This window comes from Protopterus annectens, chromosome 4.part1, assembly GCF_019279795.1.
Source record: "Protopterus annectens isolate FY-2018-M chromosome 4.part1, PAN1.0, whole genome shotgun sequence".
Taxonomy (NCBI): domain Eukaryota; kingdom Metazoa; phylum Chordata; order Ceratodontiformes; family Protopteridae; genus Protopterus; species Protopterus annectens.
The window spans coordinates 792,289,604-792,313,240 of record NC_056734.1 but is presented as its reverse complement, the minus strand read 5'-3'; the positions used below and the strand labels follow the sequence as shown (position 1 = coordinate 792,313,240).

The following is a 23,637-nucleotide window of genomic DNA, read 5'->3' as shown; positions in this document are numbered from 1 at the left end:
ATGCTCTGATTTTGAAGTGTTATAGGTTCATAGGTGATTGCTAGGCTAGCTAGGCTAATAGCAGAAGAGCCTTTACAAGCCTAGTCAATAACTGGGATGGGGTAGTATCAGGGTAGCAGGTCTTTGTGTGTTGGAGCCCTGATTAATTTAACAACCTGCCTCTGTCTACAGGGGACTTGGGCAGAACTCCAGATGTGGATTTATGGTGCCCCATCCATTTATCCAAATTAATTTTGAAGAGCGTGAGACACAAGCTTTGTTTTACATTGATGGGAAGTTTATTCCATAGACAAGGTAGCCTTTGGGATACAAATCTGTCTCTAAAAAGGGAAACCTGTGTCTAGTGGGCTATTCTAGACTGTTAGCAAATGCATTACACATTTGTCTTTTGAATTGCTGCACCCTTCACATAGAATATAATGAAGTACCAATTAGCACTTATTTGTATATGAATCCCAGCAGCCCATTGTAGCTTAATGGGTTGTCAGGTCCAATATCACTAAATGTGAGTTTCAAGGAAGAGAAGTTTACTGTCTCTCATGCTAAATCTGTTTTTACTGTGAGAGTGTCTTGTTTAGAAAATGGCTGTTTTTTTTCCTGTGAAATCAGAAATACATTTTGAAAAATGAAATCCTAAATTCTGTGATAATTAAAGAAGAAAATATTAATGACATGTTTCAATAGTGCTTATGGTAAATGGGGAAAGATTGTCAAATAATGGGATATTGGTATGGCTGGCACCTGGCGGGGGCCTGATTCATTATTCTGCATAGAGCCTCATTTATCTACACTTTGGCTCTGTTGACCTTGGAGGAGTATGCACCAACAAAGCAGTATAATTAGTCATTCAAGTAGGTCAGACTTGTACTGAGTGATGTCAGAGGTGACAAATATTCCTGATGACAGAGAAGATATAGGGAGGTATAAAATGAAATCTGGGTGTCCTGCAAGCATGTAAATCCCTCCCCCCAAATAAGCAGTGTATTGTATGCAGTAAGATTTCTGTTTTTTATATAACCTGTGGATTAAACAAAAGGTGCTGCAAGATTTATATTGTCTTTAATTGGCTTGCTTTACTCATTGCACTAAATAAAGAATTAATTAATTAATTAATTAATTAATTAATTAATTAATTAATAGGTGTGGATTGTGTAATATAGTTAAAACATGTTGCATTTTTGTAATATATTTTACAGTGCCTTCTTTACAGCCTCCAGCAACTGCTAAGGGGTTGACATTTGTCAGGTCATATAGAGTGCATTATTTGGACTAATGATCAGAATGACTGGATCTTCAGCAGCTATTATGTAGTCATTTTGGATATTACTGTGATGCAGTCTTCTCTAAAAGACTGGATTGTGAATAAATTCTGCATTTAATTAAAAACTGTCACTCTGGCAGATGACTCAGAGGACTACGCCTCCAACTTATTATGACCTGCTTTCTGTGGCAAGGGTGCAGGGTTTACATTTTTCTACCTTAATTTATTTACCTACTGTGTAATATTGAGCAAGACAGTTAACCAAACTGTGTTTTGGAGCAATTGGGAATTTTGTAAGACTCCTTAAATGTCTCCAGAATGGCATGCATAGTAAATATGAGTCTGTAGCCATTGTTTGGCAGTCGTTCCCTATTGCATAATTAATCTAGTTCAGGAAATGTTGTGACAGTATCACCAGTACATTAATTCTTTAATGCAACAATAGGCATTTTTTTTCCTTCCAGGGTAGCAGACACTGTATATGTAGATGAGAAACTAAAATACAAAGCTGTTTGCCACTAGCAACCTCTGCATTAGAATAGTTCTCTTTAATGTGGAATTATTCAGATGACATTTACTTTGGCAGAGAATGTGCTATTTATTTAGCATATGTTTTCAGGTTGTTAACATATCTTATGCTGTCATAAATAGTGTTATATTTAAACTATGCTGCAAATGGCTAGATCTTATGTTGTGATGCTAGTGATCATTATATAGTGCCATGTAGTTCATTCAATGTTACCAATAAAGACCAAGTCCTTTATTTCTACATAACATTAGGGGGTGAACATAGTCAATAAAATAGATGTAACTGCTGGTAGGGAGACTCTGTTGATGAAAGTACCTTAATCTCTTACCATCTAGTCATTTTTAAACAGTCCTTAATCTGGCTTTGCAGGATGTGTGCGTGCACATGTGCATGCGCGTGTGTGTGTATGTGTGTGCCTGTGCGAGTGACTGTATGTGTGAAACTAGTTTGAAATATGTAACGCTGGTAATTATTTTTTGACAGACATCTGAGAAGGATACTGTCAACAATGTAATTATTATTTTGAGCTGTGATGCAGGATCTGAATTGCCTAAACGTAGTAAGGCCTTGATAAGTTTAATTATGGTGTCTGCCAAAAAAGCAGTTACTATAAAATAGAAATCAAAGTCTAAACTAACTCTATATGAAGTATTAAATATTATAACAGAGTTAAAAGTACTGGAAGTTGGATCTTTAGAGAATAGTAGGAGCATATTACGTAGAAAAAAATGTAAATTTTGGAAACAATAAATGCAGAACAAGGTTTTGGAGGACAAGTGAGATTTAATGGAAGACAGGAATTGAGAAATGTATCTAATGTTGGATTGATGATAATTATACAAAAACATGATGTATAATGTTTGTAACTAGGAAAATGATGCTATGTTTTGTTTTCTTTTATATAAATGTAGGTTAGCCTGTCTTAAGTAATACATTTGGTGACTCTCTGCTGGTGATTTTCCCACTTATCCTCACATTCCTTGATTTGCTTTTTAAACTTATTGTTTTAACCTGCCCACCATTACTTTAAATTAATCCAGGATTAGTGAGACCACCTCCTCAAAGAGGCCAGTCACCAGTAGAGTCCCTCAAAGCCTCTGTGCTGGGCCCACTCCTCTTTAGCATCTACTTCTCAAAAATCAAGACTAATATCAAAGTCCTCTGGCTGACCAGGTATGCAGATGATTGTAAACTGGGAGCAGTCATAGAATTCCTCCAAAACACTAACATCTTACAAGAGGGTCTATCACAGACAAATGACTGGTGCCAAAGCCATGGTTTAAAATTCAGTGCAAAGAAAGCACTATAGTACATTTTGGGCAGTCAGCCACCCCAGGAAGTTATGTTATCAATAAAATACCCCTATGTGTTGACCCACTACTCAGGAATCTGGGAACAGATGTAGACAATAAACTGGCCTTCAACCAACATGTATCCAAGGTATTAAGGGAATCCTTCTATGTTGCTTAGCTTATAAGTAAGCGAATGGTATCTAGGTCCAGGGAATTCATTGTCCCACCATGTTCAGCCTTCACCAAATCCATCATTGAGTATAATAACCCATTCAGTATGTACCTGACCAGACACATACAGCAAATGCAACATCCACAAAAGTTCCTCACAAAAAGAATTCAGGGTATAAACACAATGTCCTGTAAGAATTACCTCAAAGCCCTGTCTCTATACTTAGTCTCCTACAGACTATTAACAGGTGGCCTATGCTTGGCATACAAGGCATCCCTGCATCCTGCTCTGATAAATCTTTTGCACATCCACAAGACAAACAGCATCAGAACTACTAGAGCTTCAGATCTAAATTTTGTTTAATTGTAAACTTGACATGTTGGAGAGACAGATATGTATCTCAGAGAATTTTCTTTCGCTGGAACAGGCCCAACATCCATATGAAACAAAGTACCTCCTTAAATCTATTTATGTGTAACATGGACCATTGGAATGGAAACTGAAAATTCACCTACTGACAAGTTTTAAATAGTGTTTATGGTAACTCAGGAGAGATGACTGAGTAATAGGACAATGGAATGGATGGGGGAGGGGTCCAGTACCCTGCATAAGGCCCCAAATGATCATGATCTAGCTCTCATCAAGACAGTTTACCTAATGTCAACCATATGATATTATTGAGCAAATGTCTCCCTAACTAAGAAAACTTTAACATTCCCACTCACCAAGGTGACAAGACTGTTTTGTGCCATAGCTAACAACTACATTTGCATGTGTGGTACATGTATAAGCTATAGAGTAGGTAAATGGTTTTACACAAAATGATAGCATGGCAGGCCTGAATATGTTCCCGTGTGCAGTGAGTACTTGCTGAAATGTTTGTTTTCATGATGCTTAGCAATCCTTCAGCAAAACAGTAGCCTTACCACTGTAGTACCCTTGTCACTCCACCCTATTAATAACCCATAAAAGTATTGTCAAAGTTAGTTCCTTATGTAGTTAAGTAACACTCAAGCTAATAGAACCCTTAGTTTAAAACATGAAGCTGAAAAAGTAACATTTACCTTGTTTAAATTGAAATTCAGCACCTGTAAGCAATCAGGAAAGATTCACATGTTGTAGGTTTAGCCATTACTTTTCTACAAATCTGGATCATAATGGCTCAAGTAACTGCTGCTTCTGAATCACTCAGTTTCCATGACATGCTGACTGGCCAAACATTGTGCTGACTTCATGCATTAAAGCACCATCAAGCAGCATTGCACATGTGTGCTTCAACCCAGAGATCTGGTGGTTATATGTAATTCCACATCTGACCTCATGGAAATGGAATCACTGTAAAGCATGCTTTATTCTGAACTAAGCACAGACAGGGCTGTCATGTTTCACTCTTTACAGTGCAGTGTTCTAACATTGTACAACAGTTGACCACAGTTCATAGAAATGAGAGTCCCCTTGTTATACACCTGTTGGTACACCTAACTATATTCCAACTCGTTGTGGCCCACGACATACTTTATCTCCCAGACAGGTGTCTTGCACTCCTTAACCTACTTCAACCACAATCTAGTAAAAGACTACTTAGATCTTCTGACAAATTCCTATTACAAGTCACAAACGCTAACAACTTTTCTGGTGCTTTGCTTTACTCCAACCGCATCGCCAGAACATGGAACTCAATTCCCCAAAAGATACTTATCAAACCAAATCACCTACAGTTCAAATTTCTTCTCAAATCTCACCTATCTAATTCTTGGCTCAGCTCCTGCCTTACATTTGGCTGCCCCCCTTCCTGCCATGTTTAACTTTACTTGACTACACCTCACTGTATATTTTTATTCACTCAACCACTTAGGAGCCTCACTTTGCTGTCTGTTTCACTTTCTACACTCTCTCTCTGTCTCTAGTGCCCTGTCTATTCCTCTTTGCTTCATTCTTCTTTTCTTTCTTTTTGAACTTCTCTACTACATCCTACTCTAAGTTCACTTCTCTCTTAGTTAATCATCCCTATCTAAACAAAGAAAAATAACGACTTCGCACTACCCTTCTCTTGTCTAGTCATCTGTTCTGTCTATTCTTGGATATCTCTATTTATATCTTGTTATCTTTGTATGTAGCATTACTGTATGAGCTTATGTATTGTATCATTTGTTATTTGTAACAATATTTATTCTGTTTGTGGCTTTCCCCCGGGCTCTGCTGAAAAAGGGTATGTTCCCATTTGGACATTCCCAGACAGCAAACATTAAATAAATAAATAAAATTGAATACCCTGACTTAGAAATGGGGTCCATTCCCATCATGGTATTGGAAACCCAAAAGACTTGGAGAAATTAAACCTGAAGAAAAGATTTCAGCTTTTACGACACAAATGTGATATGTGGATGAATTGAAAATCTACCTCTACTTCCTCCACACTGACTACAGCCACTGACTGGAGGAGAGGTATTAAGTCCCCCAGTACAAGAACAAGGCTTGGAATGCTCTAGCACATATTGCCACAATGCAACTGGCATTATGCACACAGGTGAACAACAATGTGTCAACTCTATCCTGGCATCCTTGGTCAGTTGGCAGGCAAAACTAAAGATGCAGCTCCTCAAATACACTTTAAATAAGCATTATCTTACCTAAACATGCAGCCTTCTGCAGTGTGTCATCCACATATCATACACACACCCATATCTCTCCATTGCCACAAAAGCTATTGCTGAGAATGAATAGCTGCACCAGAGGAGGGGACAGTGCCTTTGAAAGCACTAGTGTGAAAACACCTGCTTCAGTCAGCACATGTTTAAATATTAACAATCTGTTGGGATAGTACAGCTGACGTCTGTCACAGTAGGGTCTATATTATATCCTCAAACGCTTAAAAAAGCAAACGCTGATTGATCAAACTTATTTTCGCGAAACTGCAAAATATCGAAGCAGCAGAAACTCAAATTTTTTCCTAGGGAAAGAATTTGGTTGTCCGTTTCTGTTGCTTCGGTATTTTCAGTGTTATGGTGGAAAGTTACCGGTCGGATTCAGGTAAGTGTGCGATTGTGTGGATGTGAGTGTTAGGGTGATTTAGGTGAGTTATGGTTAGGGCTCAGGTTAGGTGTGTGTGCCATTGAGTGGATATGAGGGTTAGGGCGGATTTAAGTGAGTTAGGGTTAGGGAACGGGTGAGGTGAGTGTGCAATAGTGACGGACCTTAGGGTTAGGGTTTGGGTTAAGGTAAGTGGGTAGTTAGTGGTGTGTGCATAGTTTAGTGTAGGGTTAGGTATCAGATTTTAGGTGTATGTGTGTGGATTTCTGTTTGGTGTGCTTGTGTTGTGTGTATTTGTTTTGGATCAGCGATTTTTTTCCCTGGGAAAAAAAGCGCTGATCTGACAGTTCGAGATTGTAAGCTTTCGCTTAAATTAGGTCGATCAATCAGCGTTTGCTTTTTTAAGCGTTCGATGATATAATATAGACCCTCACAGTATAGGTTTTGTCAATTACTAGCATTTTTCTACTGTGTATCATAGCTCAATGGTAGCAATATGACTGCTTGATACTATTATTTTGTGTGTGTGTGTGTGTGTGTGTGTGTGTGTGTGTGTGTGTGTGTGTGTGTGTGTGTGCGCGTGTGTGTGCCTGTGCATGTGTGCGTGTGTGAGTCTGTGCGTGTGTGTGTGTGAGAGTCTGTGCGTGTGTGTGTGTCTGTGTGTGTGTGTGTGTGTGTGTGTGTGTGTATGTGTGTGTGTGTGTATATATGTGTGTGTGTGTGTGTGTGTGTGTATGTGTGTGTGTATATATGTGTGTGTGTGCTTATGTGTTCTCCTGTGTTCCATAGCTCATGTGTGTGTGTGTGTGTGTGTGTGTGTGTGTGTGTGTGTATGTGTGTGTGTGCTTATGTGTTCTCCTGTGTTCCATAGCTCATTTGTGTGTGTGTGTGTGTGTGTGTGTGTGTGTGTGTGTGTGTGTGTGTGTGTGTGTGTGTGTGTGTGTGTGTGTGTGTGTGAGTCTGTGCGTGTGTGTGTGTGTGTGTGTATGTGTGTGTGTGCTTATGTGTTCTCCTGCGTTCCATAGCTCATTTGTGTGTGTGTGTGTGCCTGTATTTAGGTAGAGTTGTACAACTATCTTCACATTTTAAGATTTTAAGATTTTACATTTTAGATTGGATGTGCTGTTGTTCATCTAATATTGTGCCATCACTCGTAATTTTGGTTGTCTCCTGTACTTCTGAGTACAGTACCTACAGCATTATAATGCAAAAGTAAGTATGAGCTACATTTTTTACATTTTATCTATACATTTTTCATCCACTCTGTTTCTCAATATACAGCTCAATAAGTTAAAGATTTGTCATTCAGATTGCAAATAATGATGGAATTTGGTTCAATTTCCTTCTTTCCGGTTGTCTCTTGTGTCATCAATGGTAATTTATTGTAATTTATATCGGGTTTTAACATGGTTTCTAATTTTGTCCATTTTTTTTTTTTTGCTTTGTTTTGCTTTTTAGATTAAAACTGTAAATATATCTTACCTACAAGGCTGGGTTCCTTGATTATGCAGACAATTTTGAGAAGTCATATTCTGACTAATTTCACAAAATGGGTAGAGTGCATTCTGAGGGCTGTACACACCTGATAATCTCACTATTGTATATGTTATGATAAATGTGAAAAAGATGCTGGGAAGTCAATACCGGCTATCACAACTGGCATGGAAGCCCTGTTCTGTGAGGCTGTACAGTGTCAACATTTGGAAGGAGGCTGTTTTTAAATTTCTGTCCACATAACCTACATTTTTGTTCAAGTTACTAACTCATAAAAATAAATAGAGCTGTGGTTGGTGCTCACTGCATTTTGACAGCTGTTTAACACCCTATGTGTTGCTTGGATGTCTGGTTTGATACATAAAAGCATAATGTTACAGAAGCAGGCCTATCATTCTAGGTGCTCAGTAAGGTTTGCAAAGATCTCATCAGCATGTATATCGGTCTTTTCTCTGTAAGTGAAGCATCTGAAAATAAGAACAGCATGGCTTTCCCTTCTTACTAGTACTCTGCTAGAAACTTAGCAAACATTTTCTGCTGGGAGCAAATCCCCGTGAACCACCCATGAAGGAAGCATTCTGTCCACACTACTTTTTGTCATTCTATGTTTTAGTCAGAGTACCACAAGGAAAATAGAAGTTGCAATTTGCAATCAGTCATACTATTTTCATATTTTGGACCATCTTTTTTCAGTCTCATAAGTTCCCCACCAGTGTAGACTTTATTTATTTTAGCATTTGCTAACCGGGGAAGTCCAACTGGGAACAAAGTCAATTTTCAGCAGAGGTCTGGGGAGAAATGCTCCAGACACATGCCTTTGTAAAGTGGGAGGAAACCAGACCAGTTGGAGGAAAAGTGGGAGGAAACCGAACCACCCGGAGAAAACCCACACAAACGCAGGGAGGACATGCAGACTTCACACAGAAGGCACTCCAGTCAAGAATCAAACCAGAGAACCTGTTGTTATGAGGCAACAATACTACTGTTGAATCATTACGCTGTCCAAAGCCTAATTCAGAACCTTGAATAACCCTCAGCATTACATCTCCTTTGTCTTAGTAGTTGGTACGAATCAGTAGTCGTTCTTTCAGTCCGCTGTGTAATTGGTTCCTAGGTTCAAGCTTTTTCATTTATTTTTAGAGAAGATATTGTATTTGCTACCACCAAAGACAGCATCAGTTACAAAAAATACGATGATGATCAGTAAGTATAATCTGAATAACTGCATCATAATTTCATGAGTTGAAAATATTATTTGGGCTTCAAATAAATACATCATATTTAAAAGGAATGAAACTCTGCTGTAGCTTACTTTAGCTTTGTGACTTAGAAAATAAAATCCCTGCACATAAACGGCAACCATACTGACTCAACGGCTTAGACTTCTATCTCAAAAATCCAGCATGTCAGGCACATACTTAGCAGCTGTCACTAGCTATATCAGCATCTGTGTTGAGTGTATGTTTTCTAAATTTCTCTGTAAATATTCTGTAGGTATATGGGTTCCCTTGCATCTCCCAGTCTTTGAAGGCTAACTGACTGCTCTATACTTTACAAAAATGTACCCTTTTCAAGCGTGACCAGGCTTGTGGTTTAAAAGGGTCTATGATGCACTAGCTTGCTTAGTCACTAGGCAAACAATTAAAAAAGAAAATATTTTCAAGTGCTTGCCATTTTTCTTTCCTATGATCACAGAAATGTGGATTTGGAACAAATCTTTATGTGTTTGTGTTAAAGTTTAGCTGGCGCTTCCTATCGTGTTCCATTTTTCATATCAACTGGATTTTTTCCAGCAACATTATTATACATTTCCTTAATTCAAATTTAAAGAGCCATAAACTGATTCACTTTTCAAATGGAGTCAGCAATTCTAGAGCATTTTAAAGAACAACTGGTAAGATTCTTTTAAGAGGGGAGTCAGTTGAGATGGTCTGAACACCATGTAAGGATGCTTTCTGTGTGACTCCCATGTGACGTACAGCAGGAGAAAGACCTAGGGTAGACCAACCACATATTGGTGGGATTATATATTTCAGCTTACTGGAAATGTCAGGGATCTGACTGAATGATCTGCTCAGTGCTGCTTAGAATAAAGCTGTCTGATTTACCTTCCTTAGATGACTACCACTGTAACCTTCTCCAGGACAAGCAGTTTATAAAATGCATGAAAAGAATGATAGGATTGTACACTAACAACGGCACACATGCATCTGGTGTAACAACTTGATTGGTGTTCTGCACCATCAGACAGTCATGCATATAGCACAAAAAAAATACCTAGGTATGGCCAATAAGCTATGTGGCAGCTCACTGTGACAAATGTGGTACACTTAGGTTACATAGTACTGGAACATCTATAGGGAGGTACATGAAGAAGGGTGCATTGTACTCAGTTACTGGTATAATGAAAGTGGGAACAATGGAGGTATTTTAGCCTCTGATGTGGATGTCCTTCACATACTCAGTACTTGTGTTACATACAAGGGAGTAGTCAGCACTGTGACCACATGCTGTTGGATGTTCCACTTACCATCTACCTCAGGAGACAAATCGCATACCTATTGATCTGATTATAGGTTGTGATGTCCACATTATACTTGGGCTGAGCATTTGTTTTCCTGACTTAAAAAATCCCAAATGTTTTCTTGTCATTAAAGTTGTTGTCATGGCTTGGCAGCAATCTTTGGTATGTGTTGATACTGTCTGTATTATAAGAATGTCACAGTTGGAGTCAAAGATTGCCCACAATCTGTAGCCCTTCAGACAGCTGCTTGGACACAGGATGGGTATGTCATCTGTGTTGTCCATCACTTAAATAATGGACAGAAAATGGCCTAGCAGACAGCCCTGAAGTATGGACCTCATCACTAAACCTGAAATATAGATCATTTCACACATTTCAACATAGCGAGATGCCACATATGTTACATACTGGTCTACCCACTTGGTAATATAGCTGTTTATGTCTACATATGACAGTGTTGATTGAATACCCTAGTGTGGATTTGTGTCAAATGCCTTGACCCGGTCAAGTTCTAAAAGATGATACTGTTGTCATCATGCATGGCCTGGATGACCTCTTTGACGACATCTATCAGATGTAACAAACATGATGTAGCATTAACAAATCACACAGGGCTGTTGCACACAGCTGGAATATTATTAGTGTCCATTTAGAAGAGGTCCATGATGGCATGTTGGTCTACCTCACAGATGAGGAGAGTCAGGACGTCTCTATACATGCATGCATCAAGTGCTGTCCCCTCCAGCTCAAATGGATACATGTTGATGTACACCCTTCTACGGGAACATAGCTCATGTTGAGGTTGTGTTGAAGTGTGCAGTCAACCCTATCAGGAAGGTGTATGTCCACAGTCCATAGGCGATCTCTGATATTATCATAGCCCAGTGATTCCATGTGAAAAGCCTGGATGACGGTAAGACAGTGTATACTGCCTATTATGATCTGGCCTAAGGTTTTGACACAATCCAAAATGATCTCCAGCCACAGCAGATACCCGATAAAGGCAGTCTCACAATATAGTTTAACTTGGTTTATTAACAAAAAACAGGATTGAGCACTTTCATTTCCCTCCTGGAAACGTCATCAGAATAATAATACCAATTGTAATTTTAGTTTAAATAACAATTAAGGTCCTCCCATTGGACAACCTAAATTGGTGCATTTATCCAAATTTAAAAGGATCCCAGCATTCTGCAATGCAGATACCAGGCAGGTCAGAGCACGATGTAGGCAGGGATGAGCCTTATCAATGAGAGTGGCACCATCTGTTGCCTGACATTTGAACAAGTAACTCTTGTAAAAATCCTCAAAATTGTATACTGTTGGTTGGTATGTCTTTCCTGCTAAACATAAGTAAAATTAAAGTGCTGAGTGCAAGTAAAATTAAAGTCTTTAATGTTACTTGCACTAAGCACTTTAATTTTACTTATGTTTAGCAGGAAAAACAGAACAACCTTTATTGGGTACCTGCTGTGGCTGGAGATAATTTTGGATTACTAGTTTATTCTTTCTCTGGTTTTCCATCTTTTTTGGTTACTGGTTCTTCTTTTGACACAATCTCCCATGCAGGTATCATTGAGAAACCACTGAGAAACCTATTCCAGATGGGGATTAATCCTGACATCATTAGATGGGTAACCAATTGTTTCACAGACAGAACACATACTTGGAAAGTCGGTGAATCAACCTGTACCAGTAGAGTTGTCACCACTGGCAAACCCCAGAGATCTGTGCTTGGCCCTACACTGTTTAAAATCTAGTTCTTATTAGTTCTGGCTAAAGTATATGTACTTTGGCTTACCAAGTTTACTGATTCTTACATATTGGGTGTAATCTATGACTCCACCAATGATGATAACATAGTACAGGAGGAGCTAAGACAGACAAATGATTGGTGACAAAGGCATATGATCTACAAATAAATGCAGGTATATGTCTTTTTTTATGTTGTCCATCTGAAATTTGGAATTCCACATTAATCACAGCATTGACAACAATCCTGCCATGCTGTAACCCAGTGATGCAAGCACTGGGAACACATGTAGATATGAACTGGAACTTCGACCACCAAGTGCCCACACTGGTATTGAAAGCCTATGTTGTACACATCATAAGTCATGCCATCATATGCAGCTCTTAGGATTGCATTAGAGCACTGTACTAAAAACTCATCAGAACAGTAATAGAGTATAATGGTCTTTTGCATGTACCTCACCAGACTCATGCAGCAGCTGGAAAGACCACAGGACTTTCTCATCAAGAAAACACAGAGCCTACAAACCATGCCATGATGTATGTGGATATATTAAACACTGTGTCACTGTCATCTGTCTCACATAGGATGAGGTGACATCTGCCTGGCATCCAGGCCAGTCTCTGACACTGCCCTGGTGATAGTATTGCATATCCATAAATCTGATATAGCTGATGAGAACAGAACTCCTACCTATCTAAGTACACAAACTACAAAACACAGTACTTTACACACGCACCACAGCACAAGTCTGACTTTTACAAGAGTGCAGGTCAACTTTAGTAGATGACATCAGCAGGCCATGTGGAAGAGAAGATGTTGGGAGGCCTGCATGAAATGGATGTGTAAGCATGTGCAAGTATCAAAATACCGTCAATCCATGACATTGGAGCAGTAACTGTCAGATACACAATTCTGCTCTTATTTCTAGACACACACACACACACACACACACACACACACACACACACACACACACACACACACACATATACACACACACACACACACACACACTCACAATCAGTTAACTGTAGTGAGAACAGAACCTCCTACCTATCAAACGTACACAGACTACATAGCAAAGTACTTTATACCAGTGCCCTGGCACAAGTCTGACTTATACAAGACTGCAAATAAACTTTTAGTGTATGACATCAGCAGGCCATGTTGGAGAGAAGATGTTAGGAGGCCTGCATAGGTTCATAGCTTCATAGGTTCATGGGAGGTAATTAGGCTAATGTCTCTAAAAACACAGGTATGCTTATTGAGTGTAGTTAGCTGGTTGTTGTTAGCAGAGTGATTTTGTGATCAGCACAGATTAGCCCTGTCCATGAGGCAGTGGGAGCTATTATAGAGGAGTAGCAATTGCTGGGAGTTATATCTGACTCCCCAGCATGTTCTGTGCATGTCACAGTTTAGGTTGAGGTCCCTGGAGCAAGTTATTCTTGTTCCATTTGATTTGCAGATGCCCAGCATTTCCAGTAGGGCAAGCTCTGAGACTGCTTTGTAGGCCAGGCATAGGTCACTTCTCAGCAGCCTGCATGACACTGAGTACAGTGACAGGTCTTTCAGTCTTTCCATGTATGTCATGTTTTGGAGGCTCTGGATTCTCCCATTCACAAACCTCTGTGTTTTCTCCAGTTGCAGCAGGTGTCTGGTGAGGTACAGCCAGAAGGGAACATTTACTCAATTAGTGGTCTGATAAGGGTAGAGTACAGTAGTGCTATGACCTCCATCGTCTTGGATGTGATGGCCTGATTTATGCAGTATGCAATGCAGGGTGTGTATCTCATCACTATGGACACATAGTGATTCAAGTGTAGATTGCTATCAGCATGTGTTCCCAAGTCTCTCAACACTGTGGTTGAGCTTAGAGGAGTGCTATGAGGCATTGTTTGCTTTAAGGTTCAGTGTATGAGTTTGGCATAAATCATTTGTCTGTGTCAGCCCCTTCTCTTATATGTTACCATCACTGGGGGACTCTGTATGACTGTGGCCAGTTATGTATTTATTTATTGTTCATTTGACATTTCTTTACCAGGATAGTTCGATTTGGTTGCATAACCCATTTTCAGCAGAGGCCCAGGAGTAAAGCTCAATGTAAAAACTTAGTTACACATATAATACATGAGTTCCAGATTTTTGACTTTGTTACAAATTATGAAATACCATAACAATATATTACATATATAGGAACAGTATTATTTGCATTATGAGCAGTCACGTCAGGTTGCATGTGTTGTAACAGTAGAATTTTTGCAATTAACATTTATGCACAAATTCAGACAAGCTTTTTAGGTAGACTGAGATAATCTTCTTAGATAGTTAACAGGCATCGTCAAAGATGGTAAACCACTGGCCATCTACCTTTACCTAGGTTTCAGAGAAATAGTTTCCAAACAGTTGAGGGTCTGGCACAGATCCTTGTGGTATACTACTGGTAAGTGGTCTAGTGGTGGAGGTGCAGTTCCCAACTGTGACAGTGTGTGTTCTGTCAGTGTGCCAGTTGGCTATCCACCTACAAATGTATGGGTTAATTTGCAGATGGGAGATTTTCTTTATAATACATGAATGGAGGATAGTGTCAAAGGCCTTGGATAACTCATCATAGGTGGTATGTCTTCTTATCCTTCATCCAGGTCTTTAAGGTCAGTATCAAAGAAATCCACTACATATAATAAGCAATACCTACCCTTGACAGAACCAACATGGGTCGAGTCAACTGTATTGAAGGTCACCTATGTCCATGTGGATAAGGTACATTCTGAATCCTTTACTAGCCTTGAAGATAAGGCTTTTTAGACTTATGGGACAACAGTTCTAGTTCTGCATGTTACCCGATTGATGTACATTGCATATAACACAACCCTGGATATTAATTTCTGTAGTGTAGGTGATATATGTGTGAGAAAAGTACTGCAACACCAGGATTGCAGTACTTGTGGGGTGCCAACAGATGGCTGTATTGTAAATGTGTGACATATTGTTAGACAGGGCCTTCAGCTTGTTAATGTTTCCACATGATTTCATGTCATTGACAGGAAATGGGCAGCACACAGAAATAATATATAATAATTATTACTCTTCCGTAGCTCAATGAGCAGAGGGTTTGTGCGATAGTTGGCAAAGTGTTTGCTCATGTGAAATATGTATTTCCAATACTATTCATGTTTGCACATAGTTAAGCAGTGCACAAATGCAAGCCACATTGCTAAAGTCTGAGAGTTAGTATCAAGAGTATAAACACACTCATTGCTTAAGTGAATCTGTGGCAGCAGGTATAAATACATTGACACATTTCTTTTTGAGCCCAGATGAAACTGGGTTCAAATCCAGGTGCAGCTAATACTTTTAAATAAACATTGATAATGACATGCATTCTTTATGGTACATGTGTTACTGTATGTTGACATAGTGCAGTGGGTTTAAGCAGCATTGTGTAGAGGTAACTACAGCAGTATGCTGCCACTCACCATTGTTGGGCATTGGTGCACAAAGCACACCTCCGCTCAAACATAGAGCCCAAAATGTGAAAGAATCCATTGTTTTTTTCTGCTACTTGTGTGTGATTCTATTTTTGGTTAGAACAAAGGTGTTAAAATGGGGTAGATAGGAAAGTGAGGAAATGGTGAGCAAGCAGGGGGAAGAACAAAGGGAAAGCAGTACAGGAATGTGCAGAAGGGAGGTAGGAAAGAACCATAGCTATCCATTTCTTTAACAGCAAAAACTGAAAACATGAACAGAATATTAACTGAATTTGGACTGTCACCTCCACAAATAGGGGTGACCACAATGCAATAATGTTGTGTAGCCAATTGGACTGAATCAAGTGTGTCAAGAAGACATGTGCAAAATGGACAACTATGTATAGGGCACTTTTTTTTTTTTTTGTGGGACAGGTACCCATTTATTTTTTATTTCAAATAGAGAGAAATGTTGCTGATGGGATGTAGATATGCCTGGGTCAGGTAAGTTGGGTAAGAGGAAGCAAATGCAGACATACAAGACAAACAAGATAAGAGACAGAGACTGTGATGAACACAAGAGGAGGAGACAATGAAGGCCAATGACCATCAAGCTTGGAGACAGTGAGTATGGAGTCCTCATGCACTTCACTGTCATCACTGTTACCTTACTCCACTGGTGACTGGAGTACTTGATGCCAACTATTTCTTCTCCTACTATGGAACAAGGAGCACAGAATCTCCATCCAGACTAGCCATATACCGCTGGTGCAGTGCACCACTCTATGCACCATCCCTGGCTGACAAAATCACCACCTCCACCACTGGTCCCAGAAGGCACTCTACAAGCCTCCAGGGCAGGACTACCTCAGGGTGCATGTAATGCAGTGACAGCAGAGACAATGCTGCCAGGCTGGCTCCCAGACATGCTAAGCATCAGTGCTGGAGCCAGTGGAGTGGGGGCAGAATGATTCAATTGGGATGGCTTACCTCGCTATACTGTGGAGCATTTAGTGATGTGGTACACAAGAATGATATGGACACATTTTGACAACACATAATAAAAAAAAAAAAAAAGAAAAGAAAAATATATTTTTAAAATAAAATAAAATAAAAATAAATAAAATAGCAAAAGTGAGATAAGGGCTGGGGTGAGAAAAAAAAGAAATAATTTTTGTACCATCATATGTGACATACAATGCATTACTACTATTAAAAAACTCTTAAGTTTTACATTTAAGTATACATCCTAACATATGCACACTATAGTACAGATTGCTGCAAGTAATCCTTGAGATGTGCATATATTGCAAATATGTGTGTTCCAGTTATACAGATTACAGTTTAAAGCAGGACATTTGTGCCAGTAGTATAGAGCTTTTAATTTAATGTAAATGTTATTGAAGAAATATCAGTATAGTTGTGAATTATGGTATTTGAACACACAACCTCTGACTAAAGTCTAGTATTGGACTCATTCAAGTGGTTTGTGCTACAGACTTATGCATGCATACTTGCTTTAACAATTGGGATATGCATGCTCAATTTAATGCAACTCTATAAAATACTAAAAAAGCTATCTTTAACTTTTAGTGCTACAATAACACTTCTCCTCTGCTGCATACATACCACTTGCTTCCCTCAGTCTCTCCAATCGAGTTTTATAGGCCGGACATTGAACTCCCAATCTCTGGCAGCTGTTGAAAGAACAGAAAAGAACAGAAGACAAGTATTTATACCAGTCTTGCCTATATTAAAATTTCTAAGTCTTACAAGTACTCTCTTTAGTTGATACTTACACAGCTGTGGGATATCTGTAGTCCTAAATTCCTCCAACCACAGGTCAAGAGTACCACTTGTCTCCTCTGTAGGTCATTAAAATGATGCCTACATTGGTCTCCAGTGTGCAGGATACCACTGGCAACTGGATACAGCCTGAGTTAAACTGTTCCAAGCCTCAGACTTGTACTTGGAGCCATAATAGTCCCCCTGCAGAATCCTGTGGCTGTGGTGCTTTACTAGGAATCCAGTAAATATCCTGGACTCCTAGACTCCCCACTTTTCTGCCCTAAACATAGCACCTTCCCCACTAATGCCAGCCATGTCTACCATCAGACCTAAAGCCATAGAAACTGATGTTTTCCTGCCTATACTAGTTATCATATTTACTGGGAGTGTGCACACCTAGGCAATGCATTTGCAGAATGGTAAGTGTAGACCAGGAGTGTCAAGCAGGGAGGAATAAAATAATTGCAACTGGAAGGTTAATTTGACTCATGGCCTTAGTTTGAGGGATGAGAGTGAGAATGAATACAATGGGAAGTGGAACAACGGTAAAAGTGGATGGAATATCCTGTATTAGAACCCAGGACCATGTGTATGGCAGTCCTACATTTACACCTGTTGCCACAAAAAAGTTGAAATGACACTTGACTATGTGTTAGTTCATTGCTATAAACTGCATTGTCACAACAGTAAAAAAAGGTCACATACCATGTACTAGAACCTAGGACTAACTGTACTATAGCCCAAGACTTACACCTGCTGCCAAAGGACTGGTTACATGACATTTCCTAATTTACTAATCATTCTTAAGGTCTCTGTGTTAACTGCTGCACAACATCACTTAGCAAGTCTGTACGGTGCCCAATAGATTAAATTGAATGTATCCAGTTTCTATTTTTGGTTGTCTAGGTTTTGTCTGCTTCCTGGCTGGTCCAGTTGTCCAGCTTGTGCAGTGATGTGCTTTGCACAAATGAGATAAGCACAGCCAAACAGGTTGGTGTGCTGCCCAACAGAATTAAATGAATGTATCTGATTTCAATTATTGGTTGTCTGGTTCCTGTGTGCAGGTGGTCTGTCTGCTTCCTGGATTGTCCAGTTGCCAGCTTGCACACTGCCATGCTTTCATGCAAATGAGAAAAGTACAGGAAAACCCACCATTCATTTTCCACCATTTCCCATGATTGTGCTAAACGCCACATCGTGCAAACACTGCCCCCCCAAAAATAAATAAATAATAATAATACATACAAAAAAAGAAAAAAGGGGCAACTATTTGAAATGAGTAAAATCAATCTATGACATACACACTAGAAAATGTTGTTTCACATGAGATTTGAACTCTCAATCCAGTGAACCTTCAGAACACAGAAAAGGTACCTTATTCCTCTTTGCCACAAAAACAGCTTTGCAGCAAGAAACTGAACTCATTCTCCACACAACCAACTGCAACATCCTCTATAGTAATATGAAACCATACAACTGTTATTTGTACATTTATTACTTTGGGATGTGGTGTATTACATGACCACACACCCAGTTTAATTATTGCATGCAAATATACAGCTCTGTGTTACCTCTCTGTGTTTGCTGGTCCTTATTCTCTAATCTGACCAGTAATCTGTGACATGCATTATGTAAGCCATTCTATATCATTGGCCTTAAAATGTATGAGGATATTAAATGGAAATAATATCATATGCAGTTGTCAGCAAATAAAGGGGAAGTTGGATGCTACTGAACAGAACCTGTGAATTGTGGGCATGGCTTCTTACATTTCCAACCTACATCTAACACTTTGTAAGTCTAACCTAACACACCCGCTGGATGTAGGGCAGCCTGCAGTGCTGTTGTGTTTAGCTTCTCTCAACCAGCAATCATTCACAGTTGCAATCCATTAAAAACAAACACTGATGGACTGCCTGCACTATGTTTACATCTCCTACATGAAGCCAAGTATTTGGGATTTAGCAGTTCTCATTAGTTCACACCTCATTCACATCCTCACACTGCTGACAGCCCTAAATCTACACTATATAAAAAGGCAATTGTGTAGCTAGGAAATCTGATTGGCAATACCTTAAATTGGAATGTTGTATGATAAATCTGTAGAATTGTTTCAGGGACAGTTCACTTGATAGCACTTTTAGCATTTCAGATATGGTTTGTTAGCAAATGTGTCATTTGCCTGTTCTTATTTTGGGGGAGGAGCAAAGCTTAATTTCTGTTATGACACAAACAAGGGTATGTTGCTATTGAAATACAAGGATATGCCAATCATTCATATTATCACAGAATACACTCCAGGTTCAATACCTACCTTACACATGCAGCAGTTGGAACAGTTTTAGTTCAGATCTGACTGTGGCTGATGCATGTAGTCCACAGCCAATGCATGGGTATGTAAAGGTTGTGAGAGTTGCTTGGCATCAATGTTACTATATGCGTGTGCATAGGAGGAAGGATTTGACACCTTAGGTGGTGAGTGAGTGTGCTATGGGTTGTGTCTTCACCATTGTGAGAGCATATTGAGCATGGTTACATCTGCCTACACCCACAGCAGCTGGTGATACCCCCCATTGACTCCTCATCTGAGTGTGGCTGTGGTGAACTTGGCATTGGTGGTGGGATGTGTGCTCCTTCCCCTTGCTGATCCTACTGAAGCTGTTTTCTAAGCATGGTATTGTATAGCATGGCATATACCGTGAATATTTCAGTACATATCAGTGACTGTACTGCAGAGCTCCCCCACATGCTTCTAGTCATCAAAAACATGATTTCAGCAGCCCAAACACACGCTCTATGATATTTCTGATTTCAGTGTGTGCTTCATTATGGCATTCTTCAGTGTATGTGTGTGCGTGAGTGTGTGTGTGTGCGTGTGTGCGTGTGTGTGTGTGTGTGTGTGTGTGTGTGTGTGTGTGTGTGTGCGTGTATGTGTGCGTGTATGAGTGTGTGTGTGTGTGTGTGTGTGTGTGTGTGTGTGTGTGTGTGTGTGTGTGTGTGTGTGTGTGTGTGCGTGCATTTCTGATGGGTGTCATCAGCCATAGTTTCAGTGCATAACATGCATCCCCTACTAAATGACCCTGTGGTATATACCCCTTAGCAAGCATTTGATACAGCTGGGAGGTGTGCCAGATATGTGAGTTGTTGTAACAGCCAGGGTTGCCAGCACACAAATTCAAGATGATTCCCTTGGTATTACACACAACATGGCAGTTAATAGAGTGGAAGCCCTTTCTATTTATGTAGAACCTACCCTGTTCCCCGGGTGGTGCCTTAATTTCTACATGTGTGCAATCTATAGCACCCAGTACTTCAGGGTATTGTGTTGTATGGTAGAATGCCTGCATATTTCTGGCCCTATCCTTAGGAATATAGGAAAAATACATGCAGTCACTGGCATGTTGGAGCACAGCATTCAGGAATTGATGCAGGATCCTGAATGCTGATGCCTGTGACACCCCCAGCATGTCCCCTGTTGGTCTCTGAAAGGTACCTCTAGCTAAGATTCTAAGTGCTACACATACATTTGTCTCCACTGGGTGGGTTCCCCTCAGTTTGCTCTGGCCCTGAGTTGAGGACAACAGAGGTTGCTGGGTTGCTGTAGTATGTCTCTATCCACCCTGTAGTGCTCTAGAATTTCCATGTCATGTAGGTTATGATAAGTTAGATGGGTTCTGAAAACTCTCCTTCTTGGCTGTGGTCTATTAGGAGCAGCAGTAACAAAGACGTCAGCCTGTTGCACATACAAATGAATTGAAGCAGCAGCAGCCCCTAACATTCCTTCTTTGTAAATTCCTTTCCAAGGCTGTATTCAAATAGGTTTTGGAATTCACAGGGAAATCAATACTGTGTCTACACAGTTGCTTCACATCTTGTTGAATAGCTCCACAATGTTGGATTGGTTGCTTGCATAGAATTTAGCTGCTTATGTTGTAATTAGCATGCCATGGTTTTTACCTTGTTTGCATGGTGATGAAAACCTCTACATGGCACTTACTGAGTCTAAAACACTGTGCTGCCATGTGAGTGTTGCAGTGCAATGCACACACTGTAGAAATGGACCATGTAAGCTTTATTATTGAATTTGGATGGTGATATTAAAAATAGTACAGATGAAGTTAAGAACATGACAGTTATGCCAATTTTATCAAAATTAATATTTATTTTGTTTATTATATTAGTATGTTTTTGTCACATGTAGGATTTGAACCCACAGAATACACTATTACAATTGACTCCTACAATTACCTTGAGCTCCAGAATGAAGCACGCATGCTTTATTTTGCAGTTAAGATATCCATGCTTAATTTTAAACTAATGCACGGAACAGCAATACTTTAAAAAAAATAATTAAAGAAATCCTCAGTTCCACCACAGCTTACATCGACAAAGTTAAAAACAAAAGCAATATTTAAACTTCAATAAAACTTGAATAAAACTAGCCGAGTGGAGCATATAAATCTTCTGATAAGCGCTTTCGTCTTACTAGCCTTCATCAGATCATATAAGTCCAATATGCTCCTCTCAAATTTAAACTTGCTTCCATTTAACCATTGGTCAGGGCTTCTCTTAGATACCCAATAAAAAGTCATACATTATGTACTTATGGGCCAATCAAATTGTCAAAGTTTCCCATCTTTTTCCTCATTAATATTCATGTCTTGATCACATATGGAAATACTTTGTAAAAGCTCTTACAAAGCTAAGTATTGTTACGAAGTGCAAACAGGAGCAACATTAAATGCATGCTCTTAAACTGTGGGGCAAGAGCATATTAGTCACTTAATTGCCCATATCACTTGGTGTTCTCTATTTATTAACTTTATACATTTTTTATAAATTTTTTCAACCCAATGAATCTACAGACAATCATTTACTTTTTTATAAACACCATCCTCCAATGATGAGACTTTAGCCATTCATCAGGCTCTGTTAGTGCCTAAGGAATTTGTAGCCAATCATCTACTTCCTATAAACGCCATCCTCCAATGATGAGACGTGGACATTTTAAACATTCATTAGGCTCTGTTAATACCATTCTCCAACAAAAATAGTACCCAATCAGGGCCATTTTTTCCTCCATTTTGCCAATTGGATTACATTTCGAATGTTTCTGATGCGCTCACGGTGCTAACCGAAGCACAGGCATAATAATCATGTAATCACCCATAGATTCAAATAATGTTCTTTATTTATTAAACTTTATATGTTTTCCAACCTAAAAAGTTAGTAGCCAGTCATCTACTTCCTATATATATCATCCTCAGGCTCTTTTGGCACCATTCTCCAACCAGAATGGTACCCAATTAGGGCCATGGAGAATGGTGCCAAAAGAGCCTGAAAGGGATGCTTGGCTACAAATTCCTTAATCACTAACAGAGCCCGATGAATGGCTAAAATGTCCTTGTCTCATCATTGGAGGATGATGTTTATAGAAAATCGATGATTGGCTGTAGATTCCGTTAGTTGAAAAAAATGTATAAAAAATGTATAAAGCTAATAAATAGAGAACACCAAATGATATGGGTGATTAAGTGATTAATATGCTCTTGCCCCACAATTTAAGAGCTTGCATATAATGTTGCTCCTGTTGGCACCTCATAGCAATAAGTAGCTTCATAAGAGTTTTTACGAAGTATTTCCAATGTGATTGAAACATGAATATTTATGAAGAAAAAGATGGGGAAACTTTGACAATTTGATTGGCCCAGAAGTACATAATGTATGACTTTTTATTGGGTATCTAAGAGAAGTTCCGACCAATGGTTAAATGGAAGCTAGTTTAAAATTGAGAGGAGCATACTGGACTTATATGATCTGATGAAGGCTAGTAAGCCGAAAGCGCTTATCAGAAGATTTATATGCTCCACTCAGTTAGTTTTATTAAAGTTTAATTGAATATTAAATATTGTTTTTGTTTTTAACTTTGTCTTGGTGTAAGCTATGGTGGAACTGAGGATTTCTTTAATTTGTTTTCATATTTATACTTGGCACCTTCAGCAGTGCAGCTGCGTTGTGTTATACTTTTAAAAAGGGTAAAAAGTGTAAAAAAAACTTACTTTGTGCTACATACATACCCCTTGCTTCTCAGTCTTTCTAAGCGTTCAGCATGGGTGCCCCTGTTTTCTGAAATCTCATGGGCAGCCCTAAAATAAAGAGGAAAGAAAAAGAGAAGAGAATTATGCATACCAGGCTTGACAGAGAGTTATGCACACCAATCTTGCCTATCTACAGCTTTGTGTATAATTTAAAGTAGCTTTATCTGTGTATTTAAAAAATTGTGGGTGGTCAGCAGTCCTAAACTCATCCAGTCCCTGGATGAGTTGT

General features: G+C 39.2%; 1 protein-coding gene across 6 annotated transcripts in view; it reads right to left on the bottom strand.

Annotated features, from left to right (window-relative positions):
* Nucleotides 1-23,637, bottom strand: part of LOC122801054 (cysteinyl leukotriene receptor 1-like) — an 83,313-nt gene that overhangs the window by 44,236 nt on the left and 15,440 nt on the right. For 2 of the 6 annotated variants that reach the window (XM_044070530.1, XM_044070536.1), the window contains exons 2-3: nucleotides 23,370-23,456; nucleotides 17,152-17,219 (exon numbers count right to left, since the gene is read on the bottom strand). The exons of 1 other annotated variant lie outside the window; for it this stretch is intronic. Coding sequence is in view for 1 of the 5 variants with exons in the window: in XM_044070536.1 (XP_043926471.1) it covers nucleotides 17,152-17,219; nucleotides 23,370-23,456 (155 nt within the window). In the remaining 4 variants the exon portion in view is untranslated. The remainder of the gene's footprint in view (nucleotides 1-17,151; nucleotides 17,220-23,369; nucleotides 23,457-23,637) is intronic. 3 more of the 6 variants (XM_044070532.1, XM_044070531.1, XM_044070533.1) reach the window with 3 other exon arrangements.